This window comes from Callionymus lyra, chromosome 11, assembly GCF_982586985.1.
Source record: "Callionymus lyra chromosome 11, fCalLyr1.hap1.1, whole genome shotgun sequence".
In the NCBI taxonomy this organism is placed as follows: domain Eukaryota; kingdom Metazoa; phylum Chordata; class Actinopteri; order Syngnathiformes; family Callionymidae; genus Callionymus; species Callionymus lyra.
The window spans coordinates 2,744,473-2,768,634 of record NC_141828.1 but is presented as its reverse complement, the minus strand read 5'-3'; the positions used below and the strand labels follow the sequence as shown (position 1 = coordinate 2,768,634).

General features: G+C 39.9%; 2 protein-coding genes and 1 pseudogene across 3 annotated transcripts; all 3 read left to right on the top strand.

The window, feature by feature from the left end:
- Window positions 1-1,263: 1,263 nt before the first annotated feature.
- On the top strand, window positions 1,264-8,322 carry LOC148068933 (uncharacterized). The gene is made up of 2 exons (XM_087802588.1): window positions 1,264-1,479; window positions 5,626-8,322. The coding sequence occupies exons 1-2, from the start codon at window positions 1,458-1,460 to the stop codon at window positions 6,996-6,998; spliced, it is 1,395 nt and encodes a 464-aa protein (XP_087658714.1). The 5' UTR covers window positions 1,264-1,457; the 3' UTR covers window positions 6,999-8,322.
- Window positions 8,323-9,607: 1,285 nt separating this feature from the next.
- On the top strand, window positions 9,608-12,985 carry LOC148068932 (uncharacterized). Its single transcript, XM_087802586.1, has 2 exons — window positions 9,608-9,634; window positions 10,968-12,985. The coding sequence occupies exons 1-2, from the start codon at window positions 9,613-9,615 to the stop codon at window positions 12,380-12,382; spliced, it is 1,437 nt and encodes a 478-aa protein (XP_087658712.1). The 5' UTR covers window positions 9,608-9,612; the 3' UTR covers window positions 12,383-12,985.
- Window positions 12,986-14,307: 1,322 nt separating this feature from the next.
- On the top strand, window positions 14,308-21,797 carry LOC148068931 (uncharacterized; annotated as a pseudogene). The gene is made up of 2 exons (XR_015712993.1): window positions 14,308-14,342; window positions 20,330-21,797. The product of XR_015712993.1 is annotated as an uncharacterized LOC148068931 (transcript).
- The last annotated feature ends 2,365 nt before the right edge of the window (window positions 21,798-24,162 follow it).

Genomic DNA, 24,162 nt, shown 5'->3' with positions numbered 1-24,162 from the left:
CCTGCTGCGTCACACTGCACAACATCTGCCTCAACGACGGCGATGAGTTTGAGCCAGATGATGATGATGTGGAGGGAGCAGCAGGAGACCAGCAGAACCAGCAGCCCCAGGTGCCATCTGTGGAGCATCAGACGGGCACAGGGTGGCAATGTTGTGTTGTGCGCCCGAGCACGACTACATCTAATAAAATCATGTACATAGACGTCACGACTGGTTATTAAAAAGTGTCACAAATGTGTCGCTACACAAGCCTAAATGAACACTTGTTTTTTTTCAACAAAAAACTACACAAAATAAATAAAAAACTTTACAACAGAAATACCAATGAGACGCTTCTCCCTGACAGCCGTCTCCTCGTCCCTCGCCCTCATCATCTGCTCCTCTCCCTCCACGCTCTCCCTGTTCTTTCCTCTCCTCTTTCTCCTTCTCTCTGCTCTCTCTGTTCCAGTTCTGACGTTGGCCTGCTGGAGCTCCGAAAACTTTCCATTTCTTAAAGGTTATTAAGCGAATCCACAACATCCAAGCGCCGCCTTGAACCCGTCGGGGTAGATGCTGTGGATGCACTTTGTGGTGGGGTCTGTGGTGGGGTCTGTGGTGGGGTCTGTGGTGGGGTCTGCATGGAAGGGGGTTCAACCGCATTCTCACCCCCCTGTGCGGACTCCAGTCCAGGGTAACGTCAGCTTCTGTGAAGGAAAGGATTAGAGGGAATGATATATTTGACATCTCTATCCTTATTGTCATATAAAGCCATTTAACTTATGTTCCTGGGATCTGAGTAATGTGTGCCTGCAGGACGTCTCAGCTTGACAAGTATAACTTAATAATGTTTTTTTAAATGTTTCCTCCAACAAAGGTTATGCCCTTTGAAAATAGCAGTAATATTGCAATCATGATGCAATTAATTATGCAGCCCAAAAATGTTTATGTTGCTCTTTGCACATTCCTGACAGTATTCAGTGTATCTCCTTTTTTTTTAAATTTTTTTATTATTCACTGTTGTTATGCTTTACACATTAAACTATAGTGATGGCATTAATGAAAACCAACCCTTTACGTCTCCTTAAGGATTTCCCACTTTTTAACGAAGGCTATTTCTTGACCTTTAAATTATATATATTATTGAGTATTGTTTTGATTGTTTTAGCGCTTTGTGACCCTGGTCAGGAAAAGCCCTATAAATATAAATTACAAACTATAACTATTTCCTTTACCGCCTCCATTTGACTGGTAGTCAGTGACGTAACTTCCGTTCAAAGCGTCAACGTCACTAAGATGGCGGCCGTCTAGGTTAGGGAGGGTCCAGCGACCAATACTCAGTTTTGTGGGCGTTTTAGTATCGCATACTAAGAATTGAGACGCACTTATACACTAAAAACACTAACTTTGAGTTCGCAAGTATGTGATTTGAGACGCAGCTCCTGAGAAAGTCGCAGAAGTTCGTCACCGAGAAATCCAAGATGGCGGTTTTCCTCGACAACAGTGAGTTTTGCTTCTATAATGCTGTGTTTATTCCACTTTAACGAGTGTTTTTACCACAACGTCGGGCGAGTCTACAGTACTGTTCGACGCATATGTATAGAAGTGTTTATGAAGTGTCATTTTAAATGTAGTATATGTAAACTATAACGCGGCCTTTGCTAACAGTGGCTAACGTGAGCTAACACTGTTATTGTAGTGAAATATAGTCGATTATTTTTACGAATTCTGACATGATATAACATCTGACATTCAGTTTCAAAACGGTCTAGTTCAAAATATCTACCTTCATCAAATGTGTTTGGATTTAAAATGGACCATCGGACAGTTTATATGTCAACATCTGGGCAGAAGTTGAAGAACCGGTCTACAGTCCAGAAGTGTGTTCTGGTCTACAGTCCAGAAGTGTGTTCTGGTCTACAGTGCAGAAGTGTGTTCTGGTCTACAGTCCAGAAGTGTGTTCTGGTCTACAGTCCAGAAGTGTGTTCTGGTCTACAGTCCAGAAGTGTGTTCTGGTCTACAGTTCAGAGGTGTGTTCTGGTCAGTGGACTCAAAGCAGTCCCTCATAGCATCACTGGTCTCCTGAATGATCTGATTATGGGCAAGTCCAAATATTGACTTTAATTGTATCCGATTGTGATCAAACTTGCCGATAGGAGACATTGTCTTGACACTGTATGCATCAAGTTAACATAACAAAGGTCTGAAACCTTGTCTTGGAGGACAGTTAACATATTGTGTGTATTGTTGTGTAAAGCCGCCCAAATGCGAGCTCGCATTAACATGATTGACCCCTGATACTGTGATCAGTGCTTCAGAGTTCTGTGACTTGAGTTTTTTTGCAACCGCCTGGTCTCCTCCAGGAAATAGTTTTTCCAGCACACAGAAGATAGATTAATAAAAAACAAGAACAAAGCGCAATATGACACAAGTCTAAAGATAAAGAACATAGATCAAAGAAGAAAAAAAAAACGAAGGATATAAAGATTAACATGGAATAGAATCATTTTTTCACTTCTGCCCCCAAACTCCAAATTAAACAACCTAGTAGCAAGAGGAATAAATGAGCCCCTGAGTCTATTAGTGTTGTATCATGGGAGGAGCTTTCGTGCTCCATCTGCTTCTCTGTTCAGAGGATGATGTCATCATCCATGATGGACAGTAGTTTGTCCAGTGATCTCTCTTCACCAGTGAGTCCAGCTTCAACAGAGAGCTCCTAAACAACCTGTTGACACTTGGACACATTCCCACCCCTACACACCACAGCATCAAACACTGGCCACCACAGACTGGTAGAACATGCAAGTATGATCGAAGCCTCCTCAGAAAGCACAGTCTACTCTGAACTTTCTTATACACATAGTCTGTGTTGCAGAACCAGTTTACTGTCCACACCGAGGTACTTATAGTTGTCAACTATCTCCACCTTGTCGCCTCTGATGGACACTGGACGTGACTTTGTCCTGGACCTCCCAAATTCCAAGACCAGCTCCTTGGTTTTTGCGCTCACTCCAGTCCACAAAGTCACGTATCAGACTCCTGTACTAGTCCTCGCTGTTGTCCCTGATGCGTCCAACAATGGCAGTGTCGTCAGAAACTTCTGGACGAGACTCGGCTCGGAGTTGTAGTAGAAGTCTGAAGTGTAGATGGTTATACCCACCACTAGCGGTTCTATATCCTGACAGCAGGTCACATCTGTATCCGACCGAGATGACCAATTATTGTTGTCGAGCATGAGAAGTCCACCAGTCTATCTTCATCTGCTCTGACAAGAGAGACGCTGGTGACGCTTCATCAGGGATGTTGTCGTTCAGCCACGATTCAGACAGAATAAAAAAGTCTACAGTCCCGGTAAGATCCGTCTCACTTCACCAAAGACACTTGTTTTGAGATGACGTTCCCCATTATTATAGATGGCACAAATGGTTTGTACCTTTCTTGCCTTTAACTTGGCACCAGCTCAACATCCTCTGAAAGGCTTTTAAGTCTCTAGGACTCTCTTGAGTACTTAAACATGTACATTCCACCTTAAAAGAAGAACCTATTCTACACACCTATTCCACATAAACACATGGCTGCGTGGACTTGCTGCCACTATGGTTGGTTTTCCAGAGCCCTGGCCTTGAGCTTAATGTCGGCCTTTCGAGTCAACATCTCATCCTCGACTGCAGACAAGTTCAGGTGAAGCAGAGATTTTAGATGCGAGTAAAGCAACCTCCACATCTTCTCTGAAGGGAAAGCACATAAATGTAGTGATTGGCTCAAGTAAATCAAAGTTTTGAAACTGTTTGTGCTTGTGTGTTTACATGACTATAGTTTCTTTCTTGGTCCAACTGCTCCGCTCATTTGTTTATATCCCTTCTGTCTATCAATTGAACACTCATCGAAGTATTGCAGTAGCCAGCTTTAAACAACTTGATTGACATGCAGAACAGCCTGTCTGAGCTCTTGTCTGTCTTTTTTAACGTGTCTGATCATAACAAGGTTATCTAAGTATTTACCAAAGTTGTATGAAAACATGTACTACATAAAACACTTCAAGGTCAGCACATAAATAAAGCGCTTGGTGTTTGCATCTCTCCATTAAAAGAAGATTCGATACGTATCTAGATACATGGGGTACGAAACCATTCGGGGAACAGAACAATACAGTTTAAAAACAAACAATTAGATTGGTTATGAATCAGTGCAATCTGATGAGTCTGTGCAAGTTCTCATTTGTCAGGTCAAAGGCATCTCTAGGCAGTTGAATCAGTTCAATTTGACTTTTCTCTTTGAAGGCATTTCTTATCCAAGTGGCTTCATCAGTTGGAGAGACTAGCAGGTCTGACTGGACCAGTGGTTCTTAACACACCCGAATTATCGTATAAATTCATGATGACACACTTGGCCATCACTGGCTGCAGATGATCATGTTACACTGTTTGGCCAATAAGTGCTGCGGTGAATTTAGTGCTCAGTAGTCAACGTGCAACTGTCGTGGTAGTACATGGTGTGATTTCTTTGTTAATATTTTAATCCACACTATGTTGGGAAAAAGAAGAAAGTGGTCGGTCGAATATGTACAACATGGATTCACATGTATCACGGAATGTGATGGGAGTGAGTACTATCTGCATGATTTGCAACGCCAAGTTGAGCAACTCTAGTCTCGCACCGGCAAAACTAAAGGAAAACTTTAGACGGGAATACAGATACATATCATATACATATCTATGTCTTGAATCTAAAAAAAACATATTTTATTTTTTAATAAAGAGGGGTTCGGTGAATGCGCATATGAAACCGGTGGGGTTCGGTACCTCCAACAAGGTTAAGAACCACTGGACGAGACGCATACACAAACCAAGTCCAGTTGACCTGGTTCAATGGTCAAGAGAATAGTTTCATATAGTTCCTTGTTTAAAGTAGACATTTGAGCTCATGAATGATCCTAAATCAATCAATGTGATATTGTCTACCTTCATAGTAATACGTTTAATAAAAGACCAGCAAACAAGTATTTTTTTGTGGTTTTTGACACGTGAATAAAGAACCATGTCACTGTGTTTATTATAACACGTTACACTTTAACAACGGTTGAAAGCCTCTGACAATGAAAACAAACTTAAAATTCATTTTTTACTACTGACACAAATTAAAGCAAAATAATCAAATACATTTCAACATGGATGTGAAATAAATAAACATTTTTGGAGATTCGTGGTTCATTAAGATAGGTCCAGGGGCTTGTGTATCGATGCACTCGCATCTCGAAACCGATTTGTGATTCATATCAGTAATTTGTTACATTCCTGTAAAGCGTTCACGATTGGAAGGCAAACTGTCATTTTTTTTAAAGAATGAAATGCTTTGTCAGAATTTAATTAATGTCCAAACTAAAGGGAACAACAAGTATTCTACCTTTAGTGTTATAAGTCTTATTATTGCTGATAAAACAAAAAATACAACTAATACCTGAACTCGTAAGTAAAAAGGCATGTTTTTGTTTAACTTTTATTTTTCTTCAGCCTTCTTATTGCATAATAGTTGTTGTGCTTTTGTAATGAGTACTTAAGTCACACAGTCAGGACTTGAGCTTCCCACATGACAGGAACTCAAAGAAAGAAGGAATGATCCAGAGACTGAAGTGTGTTTGTGTCCCTGTAGATGTTCTGCAGGTGCTGGTAAAGGAAGAAGAAGTTTCTAGTGAGGAGCAGGAGGAGTGCAGCTCCAGTCTGAGTCATGAGGAACAAGAACCTTGTGTCTTCAAAAGAGAAAACGAAGTTTCCACCACGTTCTCCTTCACTCCTGTCCATGAGAAGGTTAAAGATGAAGAAGATGAAGGAGAGTCTTTGACCAGCTGGACAATCAAAGGCATCAAAATAGAAGCTGATGAAAAAGAATGTGGAGGACCAGAACCAGACTTGAATATAATTCTACTCTCCGACCACCAGAGGTCACCGTCTCCTGAATCTGACACTGATGACAGCGAAGACTGGAGAGAAACCAGTGACTCTCTGTCAACTTCAAACTCTGTGAAGAATCGGATGGTTGCTGTCAGCAAAAAGAAAGATGATCAGAGGTCAGTGACCTGTTCTGAGTGTGGGAAGAAATGTCCCTCAAAATCTGACCTGAAGATACACATGCGGATTCACACTGGAGAAAAACCTTACATCTGCTCCCAGTGTGGTAAAGGTTTTTCAACTAGTGGAGGCCTGAAGATACATGCGAGAATTCACACTGGAGAAAAACCTTACGTCTGCTCTCAGTGTGGAAAAGGTTTTAAAATTGGTTCACACCTGAAGACACACATGAGAAGTCACACTGGAGAAAAACCTTACATCTGCTCCCAGTGTGGTAAAGGTTTTTCAACTAGTGGAGGCCTGCAGATACATGAGAGAGCTCACTCTGGAGAAAAACCTTACGTCTGCTCTGAGTGTAGTAAAGGTTTTACAACTAGTGGAGACCTGAAGGCACATTTGAGAATTCACACTGGAGAAAAACCTTACGTCTGCTCTCATTGTGGTAAAGGTTTTACACGTAGTTTAAATCTAAAGACGCATGTCAGAATACACACTGGAGAAAAACCTTATAACTGTTCTCAGTGTGGGAAAGCTTTTAAAAACCGTTGGGACGTGAAAGTACATGAGCGAATTCACACAGGAGAAAAATCGTACATTTGTTCTCTGTGTGGTAAAGGTTTTACAAGCAGTAAATGCCTGAAGAGACATGTGAGAGTTCACACTGGAGAAAAACCTTATGTCTGCTCTTGGTGTGGTAAAGGTTTTAAAATCCGTCCACAACTGACAGTTCATGTTAGAAATCACACTGGAGAAAAACCTTACATCTGCTCTCAGTGTGATGAAAGTTATTCAAGCAGTGGAGAGCTGAAGAAACACAAAAGAACTCACACTGAAGAAAAACCTAACATTTGCTCTATGTGTGGTAAAGGTTTTAAAAGCAGTGGAAACCTGAAGAAACACATGCAAACTCACACTGGAGAGACTTTAGAGGCACATAAAAGTATTACACCTCAATAAAACCCAGATGTGAGTCATAAAACTGTACTACTGGAGTTGGAATATCGGGCATGTTATTTTATTTAACAATGTTTTAGTTATTATTAGTGTTGATTTAAATGAGTCGAAATTCAAATTATTGCTTATTTTCTACTCACCCTCATGATCACTAATGTTGATTATAATCGGAGTAATCTGTTCTTTTTGGAGTTATAGACAAAAATGTTTTTTCATTTTAATGTAGCGACTGGAGCTCAGTTGTCTTCGTCTTCCTTCCTAAATTAATTAAAGCATCGACATGAGGAATTGAATTGAGTCTATATTTCAGTTTGTTTTTAGCTAAAGCTACGAGACCATCATCCTAAATGTTGTGCATGAGCACTGACACTCTCAATGTGTTTCAATGAGGAAAGATTTCCGACTGCAGCTGAGAGGCTGAGCACTTCCACTAAAAACAAACTTCAAATATAGACCTGTTTGAATCTTTCCTGAACAATTCTTCTCATGTGGAGCTTCAATACAAGAGGGACGTTACAGACGAGCAGAATGAAGGTATTTCGATGTTTTTTAGTGTTTTTTTTTTTTTTGGGACGAAGATGAAAATGAACAAACTTTCCCTCAATTCTAAAAAAGAACAGATTACTACTAATGGATAGATAGGTAATTAACTTTATTGATTCATCTGGAGATTAAATGACTAATCATAATAATAATCCCAACCCTAGATCAAGGGTGAGTAGAAAATGAGTGGAATTTGAAGTTTGGCTGAACTATTATGTTTATTGATGTATTTTGCAGTTACGGAGAAAATTTGTCATTTAGATGATTCGTCTTTGAAACTTTAGACACTGTGATGGACTATGTCTGCTCTTTTTCATGTGTTTTCTCATTTTTTTGTTCATCATGAACTTCCACCACTTTTTACCTGCATTGAATCTTTAAGTTTCAGTGTGTTGAGGAATGAATGTCAATAATTGAGAAAAGTGATTCATAAAATGATGTCCTTCATGAATGAATGAGACGATCTATAGATGCATGGATGTGTAAACCTCATGAGGATGTTTGATGTAACATTGTACATGACAATCAGATTTACTGATTTGATGAACAATTTTAAACAAATTTCGTTATTATCTGTTTCTCCCTGATTTGAAAGTGTTTTTACAGGAATTCAGAGTCTTCAAAATCAAATCTTATGTACTAGTCTTTTGAAATAAATGGTTGTAGAATATCCTAAAGTGATGTTTTTTTTATATCAACGTTGTTCTCTTGAAGTAACTTTATCGGTGTTTCATTTCATTTTCAGAATTGTTGTAATAAAATTGTCATCGTCGGCCCTGATGGACATCGATGCATGTTCGTGTGTGACTTTCTTTCGGTTTTTACAGATAATATATTTAAATACATTTTAAAATACTTTGGGTTTAATATTTAATCACAAAGAAAGTTTAAGATGTATAACAATGTTTTAATAATTCAATTACTGTCGTCTTTTGTCGCCTCTGTGGTAATTACACTGTTTTTACTCTTGTTTCATTGAAATATGCAAATGTACACGTCATCTGCAGGCTGTGAACATGTTGTTGACACATCTGTTGCCATAACAACTGCAGCAGCACCAACTTTTTTATCCTGTTTATGAGACATATCTGACAGAAATGAAGCAACTTAACAAGAAACATCAAGAAATAAAGAAGGTATAACATCAGCGATATCTGATCAAATTAGATCATGTAAAGGTGATAAAGTTGTATCAACTTATTTGAAGGTTTCTGTGTGTGTGAGGATCTACTATGACCACTTCGAGGAATACGTGATGCCAAAGAAGAACACCCTATTTGCCAGATCCAGGTTTCATGAGAAAGTGCAGGGTAACACAGAAACAACAGTTTGTCACGGAGCTGAAGCTGCTGGTGAAAGACTGTGTTTGCAAGTGAGGATGAGATGATCCGCGACCGCGTCGTGTTTGGAATCAACTCAGAGTGAGAGAGAAACCTTTGAACCTTCAGAAGTGACTTGGAGAAAGCAGTGGACGTTGCTAGAGCACACGAACTCTCTCAGGCACAGATGAGAACCATCAACGTCATCATCAGTGCGACGTCACAAATCAAAAAGCACTGCAACCATGGCAACCCACAGACACGACGGTGGACAGAGGCGTTAGTTTTGTACGTCATCAAATGCTACTTTAGAAATCACTGAATAAAAATAAAGCTCATTATAAATCAATTCATTTCAAACAGACTATGGTTTGTATCGTACAGTTAGTCAAAGTTTATATTCAGATTCTGTTATTCTCTGTCCAAACATTTATTTATGATTCGTTTAATAATAGCGATGTGTACAAAATACTAATGAAGTAAACAAAGATCGGATGTTCGTCACGTGTTTATTTCATAACAACACAATAAGTTTACAATCATTGTTGGACAACTTTGACTCCACGTTAAAGAGTTTTTAAACCGCTTTCCAGTAAATCCCGCGCATGCGCAGCCCGGATACTGTAGGTTGAACGTGTTTGGTCTTTGTGAGAGAACCGTAGTGGCGTCATCAAGTTTGCGACGCCGCGCATGCGCAGCCAGGATAGTGTATGATGTACTGACAGGATCCACATCCCCGAGTTTCAAAATCCAAGATGGCGGCGCGCATTGTCAACAGTGAGTTGAGCTCCTGTAATGTTGTGTTTATTCCACTTTAACTAGTGTTTTCACCACTACGTCGGTCGAGTCTACATTCTTGTTCGACGCATATGTATAGAAGTGTTTCTGAAGTGTTTTAAATGTATATGTAAACTATAATGCGGACAGTGCTAACAGTGGCTAACGCTAGCTAACACTGTTATTGTAGTGAAATATAGAGAGAAATATCATTAAAACTGTTGTTCGAAATGTATTTGAGCCGAATGTTCACCGAGATAATTCATTTATTTTAAATCTCAAACAAGAGGAAACGCATTGTTGCTAAAAATGAGTGTTTTTTCAAAAGTGTTTTTACAGGCTTCTAACATCGTTAAACGCTTATTGTGAAACCTATACATCTCTTTACCAGGTCTCTAGGAAAACAAAGTTGAGTTTACAATAATTTAACTTATATATTTCACAACAAACTCACCATCAACAATGATATCTTCTGTGTAATTGTTCTATATTCAGATTTAAAACAGAATACAATGGAATATATCTCTTCTAGTCTAACAAAACAAATACTGAGGTAGTACAATCTTGAGAATAAACTCGCTGGTGAAATATGTGTAAGAATATAAATAATGTCTAAACACTGTGTTGTATAACTTTTATTTGTCTTCACTCTTGTTGCTTAAGAACTATTCTGAGCTTTAAAGTGAACATATTGTCTTGCGGTGACTATTAAATCCATCTTAGGATTCATAATGCACTATAATAAGTCACGATGTCTCGATCCAGATTTTTCAGTCCATCCAATAGTTTGAGCGATTAGTTTCACTGACACTCGATGTACATATGCTTCAGCTGAGAACATGAATCTATGGAATATTTTTGTACAACGTCAAAGTAAAAAAACACAAAATAAGTTAAAAAGTTGGGGTTAAATTGTTAACAATGCTTAGAACACAATTTACTATTATTATTCATTCATTCTCTGATGGGGATCACAGGGGGGCTGGAGTCTGTCCCAGCTTCTTGGGGCAAGAGACGGGGGACACCCTGGACAGGACGCCAGTCTGTCACAGGACACACAAAGACACAATTATTCACATTTAATTTTAAAGATCTTCCACAGTGGGCAGTCCTTAGTTAGCGTTTATTTCCCCGAAGTTACATGATTTATTGACAATGACCGTTTAAGTTGTTTTCTTGGCTCCGGTCTGTTGTATAACTTTCCTCTTTTGGTGTAAACACATCCCATAAAATAGACACAGGGGAGCAGGTCAGGACTTGAGCTTCCCATACGACAGGAACTCAAAGAAAGAAGGAATGATCCAGAGACTGAAGTGTGTTTGTGTCCCTGTAGATGTTCTGCAGGTGCTGGTAAAGGAAGAAGAAGTTTCTAGTGAGGAGCAGGAGGAGTGCAGCTCCAGTCTGAGTCATGAGGAACAAGAACCTCGTGTCTTCAGAAGAGAAAACGAAGTTTCCTTCACTCCTGTCCATGAGAAGGTTAAAGATGAAGAAGATGAAGGAGAGTCTTTGACCAGCTGGACAATCAAAGGCATCAAAATAGAAGCTGATGAAAAAGAATGTGGAGGACCAGAACCAGACTTGAATTCAATTCTACTCTCTGACCACCAGAGGTCACCGTCTTCTGAATCTGACACTGATGACAGTGAAGACTGGAGAGAAACCAGTGACTCTCTGTCAACTTCAAACTCTGTGAAGAACCGGATGGTTGCTGTCAGCAAAAAGAAAGATGATCAGAGGTCAGTGACCTGTTCTGAGTGTGGGAGAAAATGTCCCTCAAAATGTCACCTGAAGATACACATGCGGATTCACACTGGAGAAAAACCTTACATCTGCTCCCAGTGTGGTAAAGGTTTTTCAACTAGTGGAGGCCTGAAGGCACATTTGAGAATTCACACTGGAGAAAAACCTTGTATCTGCTCCCAGTGTGGTAAAGGTTTTTCAACTAGTGGAGACCTGAAGGCACATTTGAGAATTCACACTGGAGAAAAACCTTACGTCTGCTCCCAGTGTGGTAAATATTTTACAAACAGTGGAGGCCTGAAAGCACATGTGAGAAGTCACACCGGAGAAAAACCTTACGTCTGTTCTGAGTGTGGTAAAGGTTTTACAGGTAGTGGAGGACTAAAGATACATGTGAGAGCTCACTCTGGTGAAAAACCTTACATCTGCTCTCATTGTAATAAAGGTTTTACACGTAGTTCATCTCTAATGACGCATGTGAGAATGCACACTGAAAAAAAACATTACATCTGCTCTCAGTGTGGTAAAGGTTTTACAACTAGTGGAGACCTGAAGGAACATTTGAGAATTCACACTGGAGGAAAACCTTACGTCTGCTCTGAGTGTGGTAAAGGTTTTACAACTAAGAGAGACCTGAAAGTACATGTGAGAATTCACGCTGGAGAAAAACCTTACGTCTGTTCTGAGTGTGGTAAAGGTTTTACAGGTAGTGGAGGACTAAAGATACATGTGAGAGTTCACTCTGGAGAAAAACCTTACATCTGCTCTCATTGTAATAAAGGTTTTACATGTAGATCATCTCTAATGACGCATGTGAGAATTCACACTGGAGAAAAACCTTACATCTGCTCTCATTGTAATAAAGGTTTTACATGTAGTTCATCTCTAATGACGCATGTGAGAATTCACACTGGAGAAAAACCTTACATCTGCTCTCAGTGTGGTAAAGGTTTTGCAACTAGTAGCCGCTGTACGAAACACATGAGACTTCACTCTGGAAAATCTTAAGAGGCACATACAAGTATTACACCGCAATATAATCCAAGTGTGTTTTGTAAAACTCTACAACTTTAGTTGGAATATATCTATGGAATATACATAACAACCATGAACTGGAGAACCTTGCGCCCTCTGACCACCACAGATGACACCATTTGTCTCATCTTAAGAACTGATCATTTAAGAAATGGTAATTATTTAACACCTCTCACAACTGAACTGAGTAAAACTGATCTGATTGATACCAGCAGGAAGTTAATATTGCTGCTGGTTATGTACAGACGCATCCCTCTATTCAGGGGTCATGTGTCCTTCATGAATGAATGAGACGATCTATAGATGCATGGATGTGTAAACCTCCTGAGTATGTTTGATGTAACATTGTACATGACAATCAGATTTACTGATTTGATGAACAATTTTAAACAAATTTCCTCATTATCTGTTTCTCCCTGATTTGAAAGTGTTTTTACAGGAATTCAGAGTCTTCAAAATCAAATCTTATGTACTAGTCTTTTGAAATAAATGGTTGTAGAATATCCTAAAGTGATGTTTTTTTATATCAACGTTGTTCTCCTGAAGTAACTTTATCGGTGTTTCATTTAGTTTTCAGAATTGTTGTAATAAAATTGTCATCGTCGGCCCTGATGGACATCGATGCATGTTCGTGTGTGACTTTCTTTCTCTTGTGTTTTTACAAATAATTTATTTAAATACATTTTAAAATACTTTGGGTTTAATATTGAATCACAAAGAAAGCTTAAGATGTATAACAATGTTTTAATAATTCAATTACTGTCTTCTTTTGTCGCCTCTGTGGTAATTACACTGTTTTTACTCTTGTTTCATTGAAATATGCAAATGTACACGTCATCTGCAGGCTGTGAACATGTTGTTGACACATCTGTTGCCATAACAACTGCAGCAGCACCAACTTTTTTATCCTGTTTATGAGACATATCTGACAGAAATGAAGCAACTTAACAAGAAACATCAAGAAATAAGGAACGTATAACATCAGCGATATCTGATCAAATTAGATCATGTAAAGGTGATAAAGTTGTATCAACTTATTTGAAGGTTTCTGTGTGTGTGAGGATCTACTATGACCACTTCGAGGAATACGTGATGCCAAAGAAGAACACCCTATTTGCCAGATCCAGGTTTCATGAGAAAGTGCAGGGTAACACAGAAACAACAGTTTGTCACGGAGCTGAAGCTGCTGGTGAAAGACTGTGTTTGCAAGTGAGGATGAGATGATCCGCGACCGCGTCGTGTTTGGAATCAACTCAGAGTGAGAGAGAAACCTTTGAACCTTCAGAAGTGACTTGGAGAAAGCAGTGGACGTTGCTAGAGCACACGAACTCTCTCAGGCACAGATGAGAACCATCAACGTCATCATCAGTGCGACGTCACAAATCAAAAAGCACTGCAACCATGGCAACCCACAGACACGACGGTGGACAGAGGCGCTAGTTTTGTACGTCATCAAATGCTACTTTAGAAATCACTGAATAAAAATAAAGCTCATTATAAATCAATTCATTTCAAACAGACTATGGTTTGTATCGTACAGTTAGTCAAAGTTTATATTTAGATTCTTTTATTCTCTGTCCAAACATTTATTTATGAATCGTTTAATAATAGCGATGTGTACAAAATACTAATGAAGTAAACAAAGATCGGATGTTCGTCACGTGTTTATTTCATAACAACACAATACGTTTAAAATCATTGTTGGACAACTTTGACTCCACGTTAAAGAGTTTTTAAACCGCTTTCCAGTAAATCCCGCGCATGCGCAGCCCGGATACTGTAGGTTGAACGTGTTTGGTCTTTGTGAGAGAAGCGTAGTGGCGTCATCAAGTTCGCGACGCCGCGCATGCGCAGGCAGGATAGTGTATGATTTACTGACAGGATCCACATCCCCGAGTTTCAAAATCCAAGATGGCGGCGCGCATTGTCAACAGTGAGTTGAGCTCCTGTAATGTTGTGTTTATTCCACTTTAACTAGTGTTTTCACCACTACGTCGGTCGAGTCTACATTCTTGTTCGACGCATATGTATAGAAGTGTTTCTGAAGTGTTTTAAATGTATATGTAAACTATAATGCGGACAGTGCTAACAGTGGCTAACGCTAGCTAACACTGTTATTGTAGTGAAATATAGAGAGAAATATCATTAAAACTGTTGTTCGAAATGTATTTGAGCCGAATGTTCACCGAGAGAATTCATTAATATTGTTGCCTTATTGTTTTTATTATTACGTTTTGGGGAAACAGTGATTTAAATTATCGTGACTTTATTTTGGAACTAAACTATTGGATGGACTGAAAAATCTGGATCGAGACATCGTGACTTATTATAGTGCATTATGAATCCTAAGATGGATTTAATAGTCACCGCAAGACAATATGTTCACTTTAAAGCTCAGAATAGTTCTTAAGCAACAAGAGTGAAGACAAATAAAAGTTATACAACACAGTGTTTAGACATTATTTATATTCTTACACATATTTCACCAGCGAGTTTATTCTCAAGATTATACTACCTCAGTATTTGTTTTGTTAGACTAGAAGAGATATATTCCATTGTATTCTGTTTTAAATGTGAATATAGAACAATTACACAGAAGATATCATTGTTGATGGTGAGTTTGTTGTGAAATATACAAGTTAAAATATTGTAAACTCAACTTTGTTTTCCTAGAGACCTGGTAAAGAGATGTATAGGTTTCACAATAAGCGTTTAACGATGTTAGAAGCCTGTAAAAACACTTTTGAAAAAACACTCATTTTTAGTAACAATGCGTTTCCTCTTGTTTGAGATTTAAAATAAAGTCACGATATTACAACGAAAGTTACGTATGTAACTACGGTTCTATGAGTCCTGGATGACCGCCAGATGCGGTGCTTCAAGCACTGAATGTATCCATCTCGCGCATGCGCTGTTCGAGTGTTAATACCAAAAAGTAGCTTGGGACCCCTGATGACCCCGGATAGGGTATATCTTCCGGTGACATCAGAGGATCTGTTCCTTTTCATCTTCTCGCTGCGCAGGTAGATCGCATGTCACGAGCTAGATCAAAGTATTGGTTCTTTTGTGCGTTGGTAGTCTCTTGACTTCTGTCGGAGCTGCAAACCTTTCGCCCTCCAGAGGCTGCAAAGGACTTTGACGCTGAGAAGTTGTAGCGGTTTGTCGTGGACACTTCCGCCTCGGATCATCATCGTTTGGCTAATTACCAACTTTTCTTTTTACATTTTGTTCGGTGCAACCTGTTGTAATCACTTTTGGTTGCATTAATTCTTTGTTGGTGACGGCAGTGTGTTTGCTCCCTCTCCCAACATTGTACTCTCAATATTTATATATCATTGAATGTCAGTACAACCTGTTGTACTAGCATTAAGTTGTATTTTGATTACTTGTTGGTGACGGCAGTGTGTTTGCTCCCTCTCCCGACATTTTTACCGCTGATATACAGCGACCGTTATTAACTACCGGTGCAACCTATTACACTCGCTTTTGGTTATATTTTTATATTTGTTGGTGACGACAGTGTATTCGCTCCCTCTCCCAACATTTGTGCTACTTCTATCTCATTATATGGGACATCTTTTGCCTGCGTTTTTTTGCTCGGCATATTATTGTTTACATTAATTGGCGCCAACTCGGTTGTCGCATTATTCAGTTACCCTTAGCTGGTGAAGGCAGTGCTCTCGCTCCGATCCCTGCATGAACTGCAGCTTCATGCCCCGGGGAGTGAGGGCTGCTAGACTTGCTGAGGTGGAACAACTGTTGGGCCTTGTTTCATTGCCTGAGCAGTTGACCTCAGCCCAGCGACAGACTCCAGCTCAATCCGGCCGATCTAAACGTCGGGCTGCTGAGACTAGAGGCCCCACTTCTAGGAAGAAGGTTAAAGAGTCTGGACTTGCTTCCAAGGTGGACCAATTAGCAGAGGATGTTAATCAGATGAAATCCTTCTTCTTGGCCTTCAAGTCTGGGACTGGTGAAAGAGAGTTGGGTAATCCTGCTCCTCCTCCAGCCATCTTGGAACCAGAGGAAGATGTAATTTCAATGGCAGCTTCAGCCACTGAGTTCGCCGAATATTGAGAGGAAGTGGTGCCACAGCATGTAGCCTCCCACGCCTCCGCGGCGGGCTCCCGTTCTTCAGCCCACAGCTCTACTGTTGGTTCTGAAGACGGCTCAATGGGGGCGGCCATGGCTTGCCTACAGTTGGATATACCGCAGGCTCAGCCAGCTTCGGCCAGTGCTTTTTTCAGGCGTGGATCAGCTCCCGCCAACTTTACTGAGCCTCCATCTGACCAATATTTGAGGGAGTTCCATGCATGCTGGAGGGACTCTAGAGCCTTCTCTCATGCAACTTCAGACGGCCGGACCCTGGCAGCCATGCAGAATGCACCCAAGTTTGGCTTGGGCCGCATATCAGCGGTTGAACCGACAATAGCTGCGTCATTTGTTTCACCTAATGAGGCTCTGAGACCGGATGCGAGGTGTCCTCGTCCCCAGTGTTGGGTGACGGATGATTTGCTCTGCAAAGCCTATGACGCAGCGGCATGCATTGGACGCATAGGCAATTCTATGTCCCACCTGATGCTTGCTTTATCAGCATCCCTACAAGAGACTTCACTGGATGCTTCCGTCCATAATTTCAGTGACTTCCTTGCAGGCATTCGCGCTGATGTCTAGAGAGCTGGGGCGGTTGGTGTCCACTCTCATCCAGGCTCGCCGCCAGATTTGGCTGGCACAACCACCTCTTACTGAGGCATGCAGGAGAACCCTCCGCAGTGTTCCAGTGGAACCGGGGGAGCTGTTTGGACCTGCAGCGCTAGAGGCTGTCCAAGCTAGACAGACTCAACAGCAGCTGTCCGCTGAGGTTCGTGCGTCATTTTCAGTTCAGGGTGCTCCCGTTCGGGCCTCTACCCCGCCACGGGTATTTACCAGGGTTGTGAGCAATGTTCCCACACAGCGCTTGTGTATGCGCCCATACACGCTGTGGCACCGTGCAGTGCGCCGATTGGTTGTCAATTTGATTGACATGCACAGCAGCCAATGTAAGCTCCCGCCTCCTCCAGTGAACGCACGGCAAAGTTAATATGAATCGAGAATAAAAAGAGCAAAACGTCTTCCCGGCAGTCATTTTACGCAGTTGAGAAAAAAGATATAGAATTATAAGCTTTGTTTTTTTTAATAATATATCGAACAAAATAATGCGTGTTTTATTAAAATGTAAATAATCCACTGGTCGCCTCTGTAAATGCAGTATTCTTGTTAATAACCGTGTATGTAAAATATAAACATTTACACCGAAGACATCTCAACTCATTTACAATAGTGTGATTCATGTCAGACATGTTTAAAATTAACAAATATAAACTGTTAGTTTGAATTCATGTTTCCATTTGTTTTTTCATGATCACAGAAATGGAGAAACTTAAGTCTCTTGTTTCGTTTAAATATGATGGACATATTGAAAGCATGGAAAGGGATGAACCCGTCTGAAGTCTTTGTTGATTTTGATGAACAAAGGAAAATGGCTTGAATTCGTGTCAAGAACAGATTCTTACACGTGAATATTTTTTGTGCATCATTTGGGTTCGAATTAATGAGCATTTTTAGTAGGAAATCAATGCAATTCTTAGTACATATGAGTCTGAACTTGTCTGCAGTGGAGGATGAGATTTAACACAGACTGACACTTAAGACCAGGTCTCATGGATCTCATGGATCTCATGGATCTCATGGATCTCATGGGTCTCATGGATCTCATGGATCTCATGGATCTCATGGGTCTCATGGATCTCATAGATCTCATGGGTCTCATGGATCTCATGGGTCTCATGGATCTCATGGAACTCATAGATCTCATGGAACTCATGGATCTCATGGATCTCATGGATCTCATGGACATTTTTGGAAGTTACCCTCAGAGGAAAAGTATCTTCTTATGAGGAAATATGCTCCTCACATACTGAACTATTTGAATCTAGTTATTTATGTAAGTCAGCATTAATATGAAGATGATTAAATCCACACATCCTTCCATCATCACTGATTATCAGTCCATTCACTTCATTCAGTGCAAGTCATCTGAGTGAAGGATGTGAAGGTCGATCTTGTGGACTTGATCTTTATAAAAGTAGCTCGCAAACCGAAAAAGTGTGACACCCCTGTTTTAGATCATTTAAATAGAAAATTTAAGATTATGATAAATAAATACTTTCCATGGGTAACAATCATGGACTGACATTGATCTCTTCTTGAAGATGTGACTATTCCACAAAATAGTATATCATTTGAATGTAGAATTTAGAGAAATTGATAATTAAATCATATGATTGGAGCTAGGAAGCATAATATTAATTGTCAAAGATGACATGGTTATTATATAAATCAATGATATTATCCCAAGTTAATATTGAATGGATGCGATACTGGCCTGATGACAGTCTGTTGCTCACAGTGGTACAATGGAGGCTCAGGGAGATGTTTGCTCAGACGCGAAAAAAATTAGAGGGAACATTGGTTGTGATGGCAGCCCTCTCGCCCCTGCAGTAGCAGGGCATGAAGATCCTACCCTATCCAGATGATTGGCTCATCTGTGCTCCGTCCCTGGACACCACAAGCCTTCTTTCCCATGTGTCTCGACTAGGTCTTGGGTTGAACTCTACAAAGAGTTGCCTGGTTCCCTCCAGAGCACAAGGATGACACTCGATACCGTCTCAATGAAGGCCTGGCCGTCACCACAGCGGGTGGACGACCCGCCTCCTTCCCCTCTTTTGCAGGGGCAAGTGGTTGCATTATGTGGAGTTTCTGCGAGTCCTAGGCAAACTATTAGTTACATACGTAACTTTCGTTTTAAATATCGTGACTTTATTTTAAATCTCAAACAAGAGGAAACGCATTGTTGCTAAAAATGAGTGTTTTTTCAAAAGTGTTTTTACAGGCTTCTAACATCGTTAAACGCTTATTGTGAAACCTATACATCTCTTTACCAGGTCTCTAGGAAAACAAAGTTGAGTTTACAATATTTTAACTTATATATTTCACAACAAACTCACCATCAACAATGATATCTTCTGTGTAATTGTTCTATATTCACATTTAAAACAGAATACAATGGAATATATCTCTTCTAGTCTAACAAAACAAATACTGAGGTAGTACAATCTTGAGAATAAACTCGCTGGTGAAATATGTGTAAGAATATAAATAATGTCTAAACACTGTTGTATAAATTTTATTTGTCTTCACTCTTGTTGCTTAAGAACTATTCTGAGCTTTAAAGTGAACATATTGTCTTGCGGTGACTATTAAATCCATCTTAGGATTCATAATGCACTATAATAAGTCACGATGTCTCGATCCAGATTTTTCAGTCCATCCAATAGTTTGAGCGATTAGTTTCACTGACACTCGATGTACATATGCTTCAGCTGAGAACATGAATCTATGGAATATTTTTGTACAACGTCAAAGTAAAAAAACACAAAATAAGTTAAAAAGTTGGGGTTAAATTGTTAACAATGCTTAGAACACAATTTACTATTATTATTCATTCATTCTCTTATGGGGATCACAGGGGGGCTGGAGTCTGTCCCAGCTTCTTGGGGCAAGAGACGGGGGACACCCTGGACAGGACGCCAGTCTGTCACAGGACACACAAAGACACAATTATTCACATTTAATTTTAAAGATCTTCCACAGTGGGCAGTCCTTAGTTAGCGTTTATTTCCCCGAAGTTACATGATTTATTGACAATGACCGTTTAAGTTGTTTTCTTGGCTCCGGTCTGTTGTATAACTTTCCTCTTTTGGTGTAAACACATCCCATAAAATAGACACAGGGGAGCAGGTCAGGACTTGAGCTTCCCACACGACAGGAACTCAAAGAAAGAAGGAATGATCCAGAGACTGAAGTGTGTTTGTGTCCCTGTAGATGTTCTGCAGGTGCTGGTAAAGGAAGAAGAAGTTTCTAGTGAGGAGCAGGAGGAGTGCAGCTCCAGTCTGAGTCATGAGGAACAAGAACCTCGTGTCTTCAGAAGAGAAAACGAAGTTTCCTTCACTCCTGTCCATGAGAAGGTTAAAGATGAAGAAGATGAAGGAGAGTCTTTGACCAGCTGGACAATCAAAGACATCAAAATAGAAGCTGATGAAAAAGAATGTGGAGGACCAGAACCAGACTTGAATTCAATTCTACTCTCTGACCACCAGAGGTCACCGTCTTCTGAATCTGACACTGATGACAGTGAAGACTGGAGAGAAACCAGTGACTCTCTGTCAACTTCAAACTCTGTGAAGAACCGGATGGTTGCTGTCAGCAAAAAGAAAGATGATCAGAGGTCAGTGACCTGTTCTGAGTGTGGGAAGAAATGTCCCTCAAAGTTTCACCTGAAGATACACATGCGGATTCACACTGGAGAAAAACCTTGCATCTGCTCTGAGTGTGGCAAAGGTTTTACAACTAGTGGAGGCCTGAAGGCACATTTGAGAATTCACACTGGAGAAAAACCTTACGTCTGCTCCCAGTGTGGTAAATATTTTACAAACAGTGGAGGCCTGAAAGCACATGTGAGAATTCACACTGGAGAAAAACCTTACGTCTGTTCTGAGTGTGGTAAAGGTTTTACAACTAGTGGAGACCTGAAGTTACATGTGAGAGGTCACTCTGGAGAAAAACCTTACATCTGCTCTCATTGTAACAAAGGTTTTACACGTAGTTCATCTTTAACGACGCATTTGAGAGTTCACTCTGGAGAAAAACCTTACGTCTGCTCCCAGTGTGGCAATTTTTTTACAACTAGTGGAGGCCTGAAGGCACATTTGAGAATTCACACCGGAGAAAAACCTTACGTCTGCTCCCAGTGTGGTAAATATTTTACAAACAGTGGAGGCCTGAAAGCACATGTGAGAATTCACACTGGAGAAAAACCTTACCTCTGTTCTGAGTGTGGTAAAGGTTTTACAACTAGTGGAGAGCTGAAGTTACATGTGAGAGGTCACTCTGGAGAAAAACCTTACATCTGCTCTCAATGTAACAAAGGTTTTACACGTAGTTCATCTTTAACGACGCATGTGAGAATGCACACTGGAGAAAAACCTTACATCTGCTCTCAGTGTGGTAAAGGTTTTACAAGTAGTGGAGACCTGAAGGTACATTTGAGAATTCACACTGGAGAAAAACCTTACATCTGCTCTCAGTGTGGTAAAGGTTTTACAAGTAGTGGAGGCCTGAAGGCACATTTGAGAATTCACACTGGAGAAAAACCTTACGTCTGTTCTCAGTGTGGTAAAGCTTTTATAATTAGGGGAGACCTGAAAGCACATGTGAGAATTCACACTGGAGAAAAACCTTACATCTGCTCTCAGTGTGGTAAAGGTTTTACAACTAGTAAAGGCTGTACTAAACACATGAGACTTCACTCTGGAAAGTCTTAAGATGCACATACAAGTATTACACCGCAATATAATCCAAGTGTGTTTTGTAAAACTATAAAACTGTAGTTGGAATATATCTATGGAATATACATAACAACCATGAACTGGAGAACCTTGCGCCCTCTGACCACCACAGATGACACCATTTGTCTCATCTCAAGAACTCATCATTTAAGAAATGGTAATTATTTAACACCTCTTACAACTGAACTGAGTAAAACTGATCTGATTGATACCAGCAGGAAGTTAATATTGCTGCTGGTTATGTACGGACGCATCCCTCTATTCAGGGGTCATGTGTCCTTCATGAATGAATGAGACGATCTATAGATGCATGGATGTGTAAACCTCATGAGGATGTTTGATGTAACATTATACATGACAATCAGATTTACTGATTTGATGAACAATTTTAAACAAATTTCGTCATTATCTGTTTCTCCCTGATTTGAAAGTGTTTTTACAGGAATTCAGAGTCTTCAAAATCAAATCTTATGTACTAGTCTTTTGAAATAAATGGTTGTAGAATATCCTAAAGTGATGTTTTTTTGATATTAACGTTGTTCTCCTGAAGTAACTTTATCGGTGTTTCATTTAATTTTCAGAATTGTTGTAATAAAATTGTCAAACAATCTTAAAGTCGACTTCACTCAGAAAACCAGTGCAGCAGCAAACACAGGATTGAAGTTGATCCATAATCTCTCCGTCATCGTCGGCCCTGATGGACATCGATGCATGTTCGTGTGTGACTTTCTTTCTCTTGTGTTTTTACAGATAATATATTTAAATACATTTTAAAATACTTTGGGTTTAATATTGAATCACAAAGAAAGCTTAAGATGTATAACAATGTTTTAATAATTCAATTACTGTCGTCTTTTGTCGCCTCTGTGGTAATTACACTGTTTTTACTCTTGTTTCATTGAAATATGCAAATGTACACGTCATCTGCAGGCTGTGAACATGTTGTTGACACATCTGTTGCCATAACAACTGCAGCAGCACCAACTTTTTTATCCTGTTTATGAGACATATCTGACAGAAATGAAGCAACTTAACAAGAAACATCAAGAAATAAAGAACGTATAACATCAGCGATATCTGATCAAATTAGATCATGTAAAGGTGATAAAGTTGTATCAACTTATTTGAAGGTTTCTGTGTGTGTGAGGATCTACTATGACCACTTCGAGGAATACGTGATGCCAAAGAAGAACACCCTATTTGCCAGATCCAGGTTTCATGAGAAAGTGCAGGGTAACACAGAAACAACAGTTTGTCACGGAGCTGAAGCTGCTGGTGAAAGACTGTGTTTGCAAGTGAGGATGAGATGATCCGCGACCGCGTCGTGTTTGGAATCAACTCAGAGTGAGAGAGAAACCTTTGAACCTTCAGAAGTGACTTGGAGAAAGCAGTGGACGTTGCTAGAGCACACGAACTCTCTCAGGCACAGATGAGAACCATCAACGTCATCATCAGTGCGACGTCACAAATCAAAAAGCACTGCAACCATGGCAACCCACAGACACGATGGTGGACAGAGGCGCTAGTTTTGTACGTCATCAAATGCTACTTTAGAAATCACTGAATAAAAATAAAGCTCATTATAAATCAATTCATTTCAAACAGACTATGGTTTGTATCGTACAGTTAGTCAAAGTTTAGATTTAGATTCTATTATTCTCTGTCCAAACAGTTATTTATGATTCGTTTAATAATAGCGATGTGTACAAAATACTAATGAAGTAAACAAAGATCGGATGTTCGTCACGTGTTTATTTCATAACAACACAATAAGTTTAAAATCATTGTTGGACAACTTTGACTCCACGTTAAAGAGTTTTTAAACCGCTTTCAAGTAAATCCCGCGCATGCGCAGGCCGGATACTGTAGATTGAATTTTGGTCTTTGTGATTGAGCCGTAGTGGCGTCATCAAATTCGCGACGCCGCGCATGCGCAGCCAGGATAGTGTATGATGTACTGACAGGATCCACATCCCCGAGTTTCAAAATCCAAGATGGCGGCGCGCATTGTCAACAGTGAGTTGAGCTCCTGTAATGTTGTGTTTATTCCACTTTAACTAGTGTTTTCACCACTACGTCGGTCGAGTCTACATTCTTGTTCGACGCATATGTATAGAAGTGTTTCTGAAGTGTTTTAAATGTATATGTAAACTATAATGCGGACAGTGCTAACAGTGGCTAACGCTAGCTAACACTGTTATTGTAGTGAAATATAGAGAGAAATATCATTAAAACTGTTGTTCGAAATGTATTTGAGCCGAATGTTCACCGAGAGAATTCATCAATATTGTTGCCTTATTGTTTTTATTA

What these genes read in the sequence shown, in the direction of transcription:
- LOC148068932 (XM_087802586.1), top strand. Translation starts at nt 9,613, where the DNA reads ATGGCGGCGCGCATTGTCAACA. An exon ending in GGCGGCGCGCATTGTCAACA is followed by an intron (nt 9,635 to 10,967) that starts GTGAGTTGAGCT and finishes GTGTCCCTGTAG; the next exon opens with ATGTTCTGCAGGTGCTGGTA.
- LOC148068933 (XM_087802588.1), top strand. Translation starts at nt 1,458, where the DNA reads ATGGCGGTTTTCCTCGACAACA. An exon ending in GGCGGTTTTCCTCGACAACA is followed by an intron (nt 1,480 to 5,625) that starts GTGAGTTTTGCT and finishes GTGTCCCTGTAG; the next exon opens with ATGTTCTGCAGGTGCTGGTA.